The sequence below is a fragment of the Passer domesticus genome, chromosome 16, assembly GCF_036417665.1.
Source record: "Passer domesticus isolate bPasDom1 chromosome 16, bPasDom1.hap1, whole genome shotgun sequence".
Lineage (NCBI taxonomy): Eukaryota > Metazoa > Chordata > Aves > Passeriformes > Passeridae > Passer > Passer domesticus.
The window spans coordinates 4,743,750-4,757,032 of NC_087489.1; the positions used below are offsets into that span (position 1 = coordinate 4,743,750).

A 13,283-nucleotide genomic window follows, 5' to 3' on the forward strand; every position below is an offset into this window, starting at 1 on the left:
GCTCACCTTCTGCTCCCATCCACCTTTCCTTAGGGTTTTTAAACCCAACACCAGCCTCCTCTTCCTCCTCCTGGAGCATCCTTCTGCAGCAATGCCACAGGACCAGCCAGAGAGGAGCTGCTCCTGCAGCTGTAACACAAAACTCATCCTCTTCATCCCTCTTCAGGCATGAGACAAATCCTGCTGCATTCACAGATGTGGTGCCATTTAACTTGTTCTCAAGCACTAATGGAAATGCAGCCAAGGGATTTTACTGTATTTTTATTGTTTCACTGAATAAATGACATTTAAATACAGAATTTAAAAAATCATAAAAAACAAAAGGTATTAAAAGCCATCCTTCAGGAGTGTGTTGCACATCATTGACTGAAAATTTTACACTTTTTGATACAAATATAGGAAAAAAAAATTAAAAGCAAATCCACCATCTGGAAAGAGCTGGTTTGTTTTATATTTTTTTTTTTTTTACATTTCCTTTTATATTTAAACCTGATATTTGTCTCATGAGAATCTCCCATTAACCTTGTTTTTCACAGCACTGATTCACATTGTTTGGTGTTCAAAAAACCCCACTCATTTGTAGTTCAGAGCAGCAGTGATGCAGTCATGACCCCTCAATACACATGGACAGAAAATTTAGTAAACCAGCATATGAGGGGTGGAAAAATGCAGCATTGTGTGATTTGCAGGGTGCAATTCAGCTTGCAAAGGAACTTTGAGCTCATGGTGATACCCTGAGAAGTACCCAGCTCATAAAGATATCACATCTCTGGCATTTCCTCTTTGCCATCTTTACTCCATCACTGCCACAAAGAACTCCAGAAGGGATGCTGAATAGGTACCTTTGGTTTTTAAAGCCCCAGTTTAAAGCAGCTTGATCTTTCCAGAGAGATAAACTAGCCATTCTCAAGGAAAATAATCAGGCTCTTTCAGGCACAATTTTAGCCCTATAAAAGAGGCATCTCAAGAATTGTTGACACCGGGGTGAGGGCTGGGAGGTTCTATTGCAGGTTCTTGAGAAGACATCAATGAAGGTGATCCAGCCAGTCAATGCATCTGCATCATCTCAACCAAAAAGAATAGACACACTCTCTAATAGATGGATAATTTTAAGATATCTGCACCACTCACACAGAATTCACAAAAAGCTGGAAAGAATATGGACTGTGGCTCACCTGTTCCTCAAGGATCTTAACCACCAAGAGGATTTAACCACACAGACAGAATAATCACAGAGTGAAGAACAGAATCTAGGAGTTTGACATAATGAATAAGGAAAAAACCTACACTTCATCCTTGGGAAAAAAAAAAAGGAGACGAGGGGAAATTCAGATTGCAATGGAAACAAACTCCTCTAACAGAAGAAATAATACTGGAGATTGTCACTAGTGCAGCTGGGATTTGGCAAATGAAATACTTTGAGTATACACTTGCAGGGCAGCCCTGCTTCTGCCACATGAATAAATATCCAACCATGTTTAAAAACAGTATTTAGAGAAAGGAGTCCACGTTTCCAGACAGTCTGGGTGTTTCACCCCTCACACTGCACTGTGGGGTCCCTCACTTGAGGTATTTCAGCATCACCACGAAGGAAAGCAACACTTCTGCACCCCTCCTCACAGGCACAGTGCTCTTGGAGCTTGGATGATGATGATGATGATGATGAGGATGCAGCAGCAAGGTGTGAGTGTTGTGCTCTACCCTCACCTGTCCAGCCCACAGTGACCACGCTGTGCTGAGTGCAGCGGAAATGTGCAGCAGAGCAGTGAGGGCTCAGCTCAGCTCAGCCACCTCACATCTCAGGGGAGGTTTGTTGATTTTGAACAAACACATTCACACAGAATCTTCCACAAAGAAGTTCAGTTCACGTGGCCAGGTCAGATTACCAACCTCACGTTAGCTTCAGGATATTTCCTGTGTTGTCTCTTGATATTTAGCTTGTCCATCAAAATAAATGCATGTTTGTTTTAATTGTCACTCATCAGTGGCAATTTGGGTGTGCACGACCAGCACAGGACAGGCACCTTCCTGTCACACTGCACATCTGAAAGGCTGCTGTATTTTCCATACCTTTTTTCAAGGAAAGTTATTGTCTTGTGTTGCATGTATGTATTTAACTGCAGTCATGAAATACACGATGTGTTGGTGTCACATCCCATCTGGCCTTTTTGGAAACATCCTTTTTCATTGTTCAAAGAACAGAACAGGAGATAAATAGTGAAGCCCAGGATCACAAACTCTTCTGGTGACATGCCACAGGCAACCATGGACCTTACCCAAGGGATGTCCTTAGTACCACTGCAGCACTTGTCTGTCTCTCCTCCAAAAGAAGAACAAATCCAGGATACACAAATGCCTTCTAGCATATTGAAGATAATATTTTTCTTCTGTTCCATCTTTGCTGCACAACCACTGCAGCTTTGCCTGCAGGGTTTGTTTTGGGGAATGTTTTGTTCAGGAACAGCCATTCCCCCTGCAAACTCTGCTACAATGATAATTGCTGTTTGTTCCCAGCACCCCTGTCAGCACAGAGGCTGCTGTGCTCTCACTGCCAGCTGCCATGGAAGCAGTTAATAAAGGTGCTTTTCCTTCCAAGAAACAAGCAGTGTCTGCTCCTGCACTACAACAGGAAAGTCTCTATTTCCACACCTTCCAAAAACTGCAACCAAGTGCTTTGTTTTGCTCGTGTTTTCCTTAGAACATCCGAGGGCAAGATGGGTTTTGCTTAATTATCCACTCAGCATGGGGGTTGATGTGGTACAAGTCCAAGAGGTAAGTGTCTGGGTCCAGGCAATGTTCACCTGTTAAAACAAGACATTCAGGAAAAAACCCCACATTTTTAAATATCCTTAGTCCTTTAGCTGCTAGATTTGTTTTTTGTTTGCTTTTCCCCCCACCTAAAAACTAGGATTTGTTCATTTCCATATTACAACCTTTCAGAAGCATTTCGACGATTCTGAGGCGATGGCTTTGAGAGGAAAGAGGGAAGATGTACATTAGCTATTGGGAAGAAATTCTTCAGTCTTAGGGTGGTGAGGCCATGGCACAGCTGCCCAGAGAAGTTTTTTAACTACCTCCTAAAAGAAGCTAAGCATAAAAACTGGATATCAGAGTCCTTATTTCAGGTACCATTTGTACTCACCAATATTGCCTCCTACTTCATACAGGAGCAAGTTTGTGCACTCTGTGGAGTTGTTACTGCAGAAACAAAAACACACTGAAGGTCAAAACTCTACAAAGACAGGTTGGGTAGTTTAGGAATATTCCTCCAAAAGGATTGTTTGTGGTTCAGAGACCAGCAATGATCAGAGGCCGTGGTACAGAGGCCTTGCTGATCTTCCTGCACAGTGCAGGACACCCAAAACTGGCAAAAAAGAAAAAAGGCAAGCTGTTGGTGAGAGAGCAGCTGAGCCATATCCAGCCAGCTTCCCCTCACTCTCCTTGCCTGGACCCTCCTGGGACACAGGAGAGGCACTGCCACGTCACCTGCTAAAGACAGCCTGCAGGGCTGGGACAGAGGGGGCAGGAGCTCCTCTGCTCCTTCTCTGGGCTCGTTCAGCAATTCACCACAGGAGCACAGGAGGGAATTGCAGAGTTTATTTTAGGAAATCCCTACATTACCATAAGCACACTGGAATTACTACTGCAGGCAATGATACAGGTGATGTTTTTCTGCAGGAGAGTTGGAGGGGGTTTGTTTCTCAGGGTCAATGTTGCTGCCTTTTCCCTTCCCTTCAGCAAGGATTGACTTGGTGTCCAGCAGCCCAGAAGGCACCACTGACCTCCTGCCAGCCTCAGCACTGGGTGGAATCATTCAGAATAAAATTTGCCTTCCTCATCCAGCACCGTTTCCTAAGCTTAGAACAGAGAACAATCTCTCCTCATCACTCACTGTTCTTCCACCTCACCCCTACCTCAAGAGAGAAAACAGCAGCTAGACCACTTAGGTTGTTTTTTTTGTTTTTTTCTTTTTTAAGCAGAGAAAAGGCCATTTACCACTTGAGGAGGTTGACAGTGTTGACAATATTCCAGCCATTCTGGCCCAGGTTCTTCTGAAACTGCTTCAAGACATCAGCAACCCTGGTGGCATTGTTCAAGTGCACCTCCAGAGAGTCCTTCAGGAGGAGTGATGCGTGGACTTTCACAACCTTAGAAGGCTGAATAAGGCAGGAAAAAAGAAAAAAGTGCTTAAAGAAAGACTCTTATCAGTCAAAACATTAATTTTCAAAATAGATTGGAGAGGGTGAAGAATTAAACCTGTTCAGACAGCTGTTCAGAGAATTTAGGCTTGTTTCTTATAGTACAGGTTGAAAGCTTAGGGGAGCACCAAGGCGAGCATTGTGAATAAATCATCAATGTTTTGTGCTGAGGCCACGAGAGGAGCCCTGTGCTCTCCATCAGCGTGTGCTGCTGCTCTCTGCTGTTCAAACACAGCACTGAGACTAGCTCGGATGAAAATAGGATTTGTCAGAAGAAATTCTGACAAATTGTTTTGCACAAATGTGAATGACTCTTCTGAAATTCATTTAAATTACTTGGAAAGGACTTTAGAGATCTGGGTTGCACGCTACTGAATTTCAGAAAGGTCCTTTCCAAAGAAAGGAAGCACCAAGTGATGTGCCATCTTAACAGACACTGCAGAGCAAAAAGAAAATTAGGCAATAGCCTGAATTTATGCTTTAAAAGATGAAAATAAGCCTGCCTTTATCACAGCAGACATATCTCTGCCAGCACATGGGACACTCAGAGCCATAAGAATTCTGCTCTTAACATGGAGAAAAACATAATTTCTGCTCCTGATCTCTTCCCTGTTCTTAACCAAGTGTTTTGTAGCCTGAAATGTGTTTAGTGCTCTTGCTGTTGACATCAGTTTTTGCCACAACCTGGCCAAAAGCATCTGGGAAACTGTTCCTCATAATTCTGCTTTTTTTGTCCCTCTTGCTCTTTTCAAGGGTATCACCCCTTTCATCTTTCTGAGTCCTCAGGAAAATATTTGATGCTGCCACAAAGGGGTTTGGGTTTTTTTCCCAAGCCCTAACTCACCTCTCCCTGGTTCTTCTCCACCTTGTCTTTATCAGTGTGAATCTTCCGCAGCAGATTTTTAATCCGCCTGTCACAGAACTGGTACCTTTTGCTGTTGCTCTCATTCAGCTTTCTCACCTGAGCCACCAGAAAAGAGGAGACCTGGGCAGGGGAGAAAGGTGAAAACAGGGATTAAATCAAGCAGAGATAAGGATGTCATTTAGGAACCTCACCATCACTTTAACTCCTTAAATAGACAAAAAAAAAAAAATCTGTGTACCTTTGAGGACAGGTGGCCTTAGAATTCAGCCAGATGTTTTCCTCACAGCTGTGTAATTCCTCTGAAATTTCCAAGGCTATCTCTTCCCTATCCCAATTCTAACAAGACCAAGACACTGCTGCACCACAGCACCCAATTCCATGGAACTCACTGTCCAGAGCAGATCCTGGTAATGGATCATCATCCGCACCACGTCAGCCGCCCCCTCCGCCAGCTGCTTCTCCTTCCCCTCGGGGATCTTGTTGGGCAGCCCCTTGTGCATGAAGAGGTTTGGGGCCATGACTGTGGAAACGTTCCAGAGATTCATTTTGTTGTTTTTTTCCCTGGCAACCACCTTGCTGAGAAACTCAAGAAGGGCCTGAGAAGAGGGAAAGAGATGTAAGCCATCCATTACTAGTAATGCTCAAAAAACTACCATGGTAATTGCTGGAGAGATCATTAATTAACACCTTTTCTTGATATAGATCAGCAAATCCCATTTCTCCAGTCAGGAAGTGCAGTGATCAATTTCTAATACTAGGACAGCAACAAATAACCACACCAAGAGAGGTTTATCCAGTATATATGAATCAGGAAAAACAGCCTGTGTGGGAAACAGATGAGTTTTTACTCCTTAGCAGGTGATAATTTACAAATTCTAGATGTAAAACTCTCTGAATCCAAAGATGAATCCCCCCTTTCCCTCTGTGTCCCTTCAAAGCCATTCCCAGATGTGGAAAACAAACCTTTTTGGATTATCTCTTTCTCCTCACACGTCCACCAGAGCCATGACAGATCATCTTTGACTGAATTATTATATTTGACTGAATATTCCAGTGCTCTAAATGAGGTGTGCAGGATGCTAAGTCAGCCTTATCTTTAATACTTGGGAGCTGAACTATTCAGGAGGGGGAAAAAAAACCAAAAAAACAGGCAGCAACAACCACCAGAGCTCTTAAAAAGCACAGAAAGGCAGAGGTGGTGACTATTTAAAAGCCATGTAGCTGTGGCACTTGGGAATATGGCTTAGTGGTGGCCTTGGAACTGCTGGGGGAATGGTTACACTCAATGATGTTAAGAAGGTTTTTTTCAGTTTAAACAATTCTGTGATTCTATGTTTTATCAGCTAAATCAAAAGCAAGCAGTTACCTTCAGAGTGTTTCTGTTGGACTCTGGCAGAATCAGGATCAGGAGGTTTAGAGCTTGCAATCTTTGCTTCAGGTCTGGAATATCTAGAAGGAGAATAACAACAGGACAAAAGATTCAGGTTTCTGACCTTTCTTTTTGAGCACAAGAATCCTCCAAGGAATGAGACAATTACTTATTGAATGGTTGGTCATCCAGAATTTGAGACCTTGTTTCACTGAAGTAACTCAAACTCATACTGTCCTTAAGAAGGGAACTACCCATGTTTTTGAAGACTGACTCATTTCCTTTAGAGTACACAATCAACCAGCAACCCTCACACCCTTGAAGGGCAGCAAAAAAACCCATAATTCCCCATTTTTTGAACAAAGAACTTGGCACTCAAGATGAACATACCCAAACTCCTAGTCTGCCCTTCAGGGTCTTAAATCTCTAAGGGAAACACACACAAGAGGTTCAGCTCAAGTTATCTCTATTAATCCCACGTGCAGAACAGCACATTACCTGCATTGCCTGTGTGCCCTGGCCAGCTCCCACAGCTCAGTCTGTGTGTCACTATTGATCAATTTGTCCTGACAGATGCAGCAACCTTGCAGGCTCAAGTGACACGAAACTGAAGACCCCAGGACAGCGCTGCTACAGAAAGGCGCCAGCGACTGCAACCCTCAGCTGTGCTGTGCTCCCATCTCCACAGGCTCCCAACAGCTGACAGGAGAGCTTTGCACAGACCAGACTGGTGCTGGCAGGCAGAGCAGGCACTCACTCTGAACAGCAGCAAAGGCAGGCAGGTACTCTGCTGTCAGCAGCGGGGCCGGCAGCTCGCGGATGAATCTCTTCAGCAGCCCCGACACGTCGTTCTGGTGGACGTCGTCCCAGCGGAACAGGCCACTGTAGAAGTCCCTTTCCAGCTTCTGTTCCAGGCTCTATCAGAAAGGTGGAATTTATCACATGTTTTAATGAGCAAATGTAAGAGAAATGTTATAGCTGAGCACTGGGAGGGTGAGGCATCGAGGCAAAATGGTGCAGAGAGCCTCAGCACACGCTCCAGTATTTCGCAGCAGTGGGTGTTTCTGGTTGTACTGGGAAGGGGATGAGATAATTCAGGTCAATCAAACACTTGCTTCAGCAAATGCTTCCTGATCACTCCCTACACTTCCATACAATGCTAAAGGGCTCATACCTTAATTCTGGTCTGGGACCCAGAAACTCTCAGGATGCCCTCTGTTTCGAGTCCTCTCTTCTCCAGGCAGGACAGCAGCTGTTACAGGGGGAGACAGAAAGCTCTCAGGCACGGAGGAAGAGGAGTCAGCCTGCCCTCATCACAGACTCCTGACTCTGAGGACCAGAGGTGTGAATGAAACCAGCAGAGAACTTACAGCCTGGAGTAGCAGAGGGACCTTGGTGTTGGGCAGCAGCTTTTGGTCGTTTTCCAACAGGGTGTTGAGTGGAACTCCAAAGAGTCTTTTCTCTACAACAGAAACAATATTTCCAAGTCTGTATCAGCTCTGATAGAGGTGTAAGGGATAAATCCCCCACTGCAGACTAAGGTGGTACTTTTGTAAACATAGATACTGGAGAAAGAGAGTTAAACAGGACAATTGCAGCCAGACATAAATGTGGTAGTAGGTCTTGATGTCATGATCCACTGACTTCCAGGAGAAATCCAAGGAAAACACACCTGTCACAAGGTTTCTTATCAAAGACCCTCTGTTCTAACATTTAAAACACAAATGATTAGTGTATTATGAGAAGATGAGTGGAAAAAAAAGTCACAAAAAAGAGTACAACTAACCTGTTGTTTTCAGTTTTGCTGCTTTGTTTCTCTTCAGCTCAAAGCCCAGGATATCACAGAGAGCTGTAAGCTCAATGAGGGCCAGTGTGGGGATCTTCTTCATGTCCTGAGCTGACAGATCTCCAATCCTGGTCACTCCTAGTCTGCCCTTGGGGATCTTAAATCTCTAAGGGAAACACACACAAGAGGTTCAGCTCAGGTTATCTCTATTAATCCCACAAGTGAACAACTTTTGCTGTAGTCTTTTTTTTTTTTTTATCCTAACCAGGCATCTGTTCTTCCTGTTGCATTCAAGACCAGACATATGCCCAAAACTACTCCTACTCAACCACCAACTGAATAACTGAATAAATATTTTCCCTTGTCAATATTGCTCTTTAATCATACTAGAGATGCCAGTTTTTCTAAGTTAAAAGCAGCCTGATACCCACATCCCAATCTAGCTGAACTTTGGAGGCAGCCCAGTTCATTTGCAGAGAGGAGAAAACTTTAGAATTATGAGTAAGAAAGTGCAGTTAGTTACTCTCCTCTTTTCAGAGGAAACAACAAGGATGTGTCAAAATAGGGAGTTTCAGATAAAAGTGTCATTTCTTTTGATCCTCCTGTACACAGTGTCTATCCTTGCCCAATGTTGCAAAGATAACAGCACAACACACCCCAAAGCACCACCAAACACAGACCCATTGCCTTATACCACCGTGACAAGCCAAGACCAATAAATTCTAACAAGAAAAATTCCTCCAGTGCTTACTGTTAGAGCATTTCCATCCTTTAACTTCCTGGATTCAGACAGGAAGGATCCCTTGAGCAGAACAGCTGCTTGCTCTGAGTATGCAACATCCATGTTGAACACCTCCTCCTTCCCAGGGTTTCGAACTGTGCAGGAATAATCCTGGGTTTCTGCTGCAGAGGAGAAACTGTCTTCAATTTCTGCAAGCTAAGAGGGTGAAGCTTAGAAAGCAAAGTTGCTAAAAATGCAGTTTGAGTTAGGTTTGGTGCCCTTGCTTTTAAAAATCCTGCAGTAACACATGAAAAGAGTGTCCCCACAGCACAGAGTGATCAGTAGGGTAAGAGTCTTCCCTGAAAGGGTGGTCAAGCATTGGAACATTGGAGCAGGCTGTCAAGGGAACTGGTGAAGTCACCATCCCTGGAAGGGTTCAAAAATCATGCAGATGTGGCACCTGGGGACATGGTTTAGTGGTGAACACACTGGTGCTGAGTTGGTGGTTGGACTTGTGATTTTAGACATATTTTCCAAGTTTAATGAGTCTATGATCAGTGTGAAGTCACAACATTATGGCTAAAATTACCAGGTCATTGGTAAGCCAAGACCTTAAATTAAAGGACACACCTATGGCTAATATGTCTTTACAAAACTGCTCATGGCATTTATAAGGTTTCACTGACTTTACTAGACTGGTTTTATTTTCATCTTTCGGTTGCTTTATCAAGTTCAGTTGCTTTATCAAGTTCTTGAACTTACAATGATCAGTTTGAGTGACAATTTTAACAACACTGGGGCCTGGAAAAGTTTATTAATCCACAGGTGTGAATAATCACATAAAGAAACACACAGCCCAACACAAACAAGTTTCAGATGCTGTATATACTTAAATATGTGTGTGGCTTTCCTTCCAGTTCCAGCCCTGCTTCAGATCCTACTCTGCATTTAAAAACTTCCCCCTTACTTCTCTGGGTGTTTGAAGTCCGTAGATTGTGCCACAGTGGATCTGGGCTGGACTCCTCTTTCTCTGCTGCTGTGTCCTGAGAAATAAAGAAAGAAGTTGTTTTAGCCACAACCAAAAGGCAGAACTGCAGGAAAACAGGCAAAAAGATGGTGGTTATGAATTCTTTTTCAACTTAAAAAAAAGATAAAAAATCTAAATAAACCAACAAACCCATCCCCCCCAAAAAGGCAGCGTTAGTCTTTCTCCAGGAAAAGCTGGTGGTTATGAATTCTTTATCAAGTAAAAAAAAAATCTAAATAAACCAACCAACCCACCCCCAAAAAGCGTTAGTCTTTCTCCAGGAAAAGCTGGTGGTTATGAATTCTTTATCAAGTAAAAAAAAAATCTAAATAAACCAACCAACCCACCCCCAAAAAAAGGCAGCGTTAGTCTTTCTCCAGGATTTCCACCTCTACAAGGTCAGCTTATCAGAACTGAACTTGGGAAGTGCTCTTGTTTTGTTTCATGGTGATTTAACACGTCACTGGAACAAAGACAACACAAGAGGGCTCCAAACGATGCCAGTGCTCCACGAGGCACTATACAGCAGGAATGTTACCCCGGCCTGGGAAGGCTTTGCCTCTGCAGGCTTCCAGTGACTCCTCAACGCTGCCACCAGCACTTCTCCAGTCTCAACCTCTTGAACTGAAAGGAAGCCAAGCCACACCACGAGCCCTAGACCCAGAAAGCCAAGCCAAGCCCCACGAGGCAAGAAGCTCTTTTAGGAGACCCCAAAAACCAACGCACCTGGGAGCTGCCCACGGCGAAGACGTCGCGCACGTCGCGCACGGGGGGCTTGTTCCTCCTGCGGCGCGAGCGGGAGTAGGTGTCCAGCCGGCGCTGCACGGCCGCCGCCTGCGTCCTGGTCAGCGTGGACAGCAGCACCAGGTTGTCCTTGTCCACCGCAGGGTCCCCGAGCAGCTCGGACAGCCCCGCGTCCTGCAGCCACTCGGCCTCGGCTTCTCCCTCTGCCAAGCGGGGCGGGAGAAGGCAGAGTGAGCAGGGAGCAGAGGTCTGGGTGCTGGCACAGAGCAGGAGCCTGGGCCGTTCCCTGGCTGGGATTGTCCCTCTGTTCCCAATGGGACAGCATGGGAGGGTGTCGGGACCCAGGACATCTCTGGATGCCCTGGATGTCTCAAAGCCCTGGCAGGGGCTCGGAGACCCTGGCAGGAAGCCAAAGACACCTGGAAATTCGACCTTAATTCATGGAGCAAATTGCCAGCCTTATATGAAGAATTACAGGCCACAAAAGTTTAAGTAGCACAGTAGTAGAAATCACAGGGTGAAGGAAAAAGTTTTAGAGCACTGTACAGGGGGGTTTTATATGTTGTACAGGGGGGTCTAGAATTCTGTGCATGGGTCAGGAGTCCTAAGATGGAGGGATTTGGGCGTGCCCTGTCCTTCTTCTTTCTTCTCCTTGGCATCCATGTTCAGGATGATGTTGGCATGTGTGGATTGGTTCATAGGGGAAGTGCACTTGCCAACAAGGGCGAAAAGTATTGGAAATTAAAGGTAAATATCTAATACGTAGTTTTCACTATAAATGAGACAACCGCCCCGTGGGCAGGAGAGAGTGCCCTTGGCTGTCTTGCTGATCAGACCTCGGCTGGACAGACAGAAAATCTTTGTAGATAAGGAACAATAAACTCAACTGAAGACCAAAAGCAAGAGTCCAGACTCCTTCTTCAAAGCGCGGCCTGCCCAGAACCACCTTTTCCCGTGCTGGGGCAGAGACCACTGACAGCCGACCCCGGCAGCAGGGAGCCACAGCTCTGTTCTGAATACTGTTCTCAAAATCTCAGCCCTCATCGTAAGTGCCCAGCTGGGTATGGGGTGACACTGGAGCTCACACAGCTCTTTCACACTCTGGGGTGACACCAGGTTTCACACAGCACGTGTGGCTGTTCACACAGCTCTTATTGCTCACTGCAGGTGAGGAAAAAGGAGAAGAAAGAACTGTGGTGGTAGAGATACGCCCAGGAGCACAGCTCCCAGAGGAGCTGGGCAGGAGAGGGCACAGGCGTGACTCTGGGTGGTATTGAGGCAAGGATTGTGACAGGATATGGGAGTGAAGGCAGGTGGACTTGACAAATTTGCCTTTCCATAGACTGCCTGTGCAAAGCGAGCTCTGGCAGCAGCACACAGCCAGCCCAGGAGGAATGGCAGGGCTTCCCTGGATCTCACCTGATCTTTCAACAGCTGAGACTGGACAAAAGGTCTGTGAGAAGCCACAGCACACAAAACTGCATATTTGGCTTTTGTACTTTTCCACATGGCTTGGTTGCTTCTTTTACTTTTTTGGTTTTTAATCTATATGCCTAGGTATTCACAATTTTTAAAAAAACTATATCCAGATCCTGATCTGGTAGGTTCAAATGTATTTTACTTAATATACTTGCTGAACTATTTGTGTCCATCATCCCTACTTTAATTTTTTTAAGTGGATTCGTATCCATACACTCAACTAAAGCAAAAACGTTATTTTCACTCTGTGTATTCATTTTATGCCTGGGCTATTCAAAATATCTCTAAAATTAAAGACCATTCCAGTTCCAGAAGGAAGTGTGAGAAGCCTGGAGACAGTACAGCAGCATTACTCAAGCTCAATTCCACTTCATCCTTCAATACATATAAAGTTGCACTTCAAACACAGAAGACTTTTTTTTCCTTATGGGATACACTCATAAGGAAGTGTAAGTGAGAAAGTGCCCTGAGCAAGGCAGCTACTTGAAATTCAAAGATGAAAGAAACAATTTAGCAGGTGACTTCAACTTTAACACAGCAAACACCACAAAGCCTTTATCTTTTCAATTCCATCTAGCACATTCATTCACTGCAGGCAGCTCCAGTACAGCCCTACCAAAGGTTATACTGGGAAAAAGAAAAATCACAACTGAACTAACTGGCACAGAGCAGCTCATTCCCACTCTTCCTGTCCCATGCAAACTCCTGCCTCCTCAGTTACCACAGCAGCTCAGGCCAAGTTTTATTATTGCTGCATCAGTAAAAAGCAGCCATGAAGCTCTCCTTGAGAGATTAAATAATTTCATTTTTCTGGAGAAACCTCATGTTGATGCAGCTTGCAAACACATGTTGTGACGCAATTAAAACTCAGTCTTAGGAGTGTGGTCTTTGTGATTTTTGGTGTCATAAGGAACAGAATTTTTTCATCATCACACCACAATAAATAGAGCTGAAGTTAAGTATTTCCCTGAGTGAATCTTCTAGCAAGTTGTCTGGTTTTCCTCCATGGCCCTAAGTTCTGGTCTTTTCCCATGTCTGGTTTAACCAGAATTTAGCAGGTAACAGCATCCCCTGGGCACAGCCAGCTGTGGTC

The 13,283-nt window shown here is 44.7% G+C and overlaps 1 protein-coding gene across 11 annotated transcripts in view; it reads right to left on the minus strand.

The window, feature by feature from the left end:
• Positions 1-241: 241 nt before the first annotated feature.
• ARHGAP40 (Rho GTPase activating protein 40) overlaps positions 242-13,283 on the minus strand; it is a 37,598-nt gene continuing 24,556 nt past the window's right edge. For 10 of the 11 annotated variants that reach the window (XM_064391527.1, XM_064391523.1, XM_064391528.1 and 7 more), the window contains exons 3-15: positions 10,694-10,914; positions 9,908-9,983; positions 8,971-9,122; positions 8,220-8,385; positions 7,804-7,895; positions 7,608-7,685; positions 7,191-7,350; positions 6,431-6,513; positions 5,454-5,660; positions 5,044-5,184; positions 3,997-4,157; positions 3,143-3,198; positions 242-2,801 (exon numbers count right to left, since the gene is read on the minus strand). In XM_064391527.1, the coding sequence (XP_064247597.1) occupies positions 2,695-2,801; positions 3,143-3,198; positions 3,997-4,157; positions 5,044-5,184; positions 5,454-5,660; positions 6,431-6,513; positions 7,191-7,350; positions 7,608-7,685; positions 7,804-7,895; positions 8,220-8,385; positions 8,971-9,122; positions 9,908-9,983; positions 10,694-10,914 (1,700 nt within the window). In that variant the 3' untranslated portion in view covers positions 242-2,694. The remainder of the gene's footprint in view (positions 2,802-3,142; positions 3,199-3,996; positions 4,158-5,043; positions 5,185-5,453; positions 5,661-6,430; positions 6,514-7,190; positions 7,351-7,607; positions 7,686-7,803; positions 7,896-8,219; positions 8,386-8,970; positions 9,123-9,907; positions 9,984-10,693; positions 10,915-13,283) is intronic. The other variant, XM_064391521.1, reaches the window with a different exon arrangement.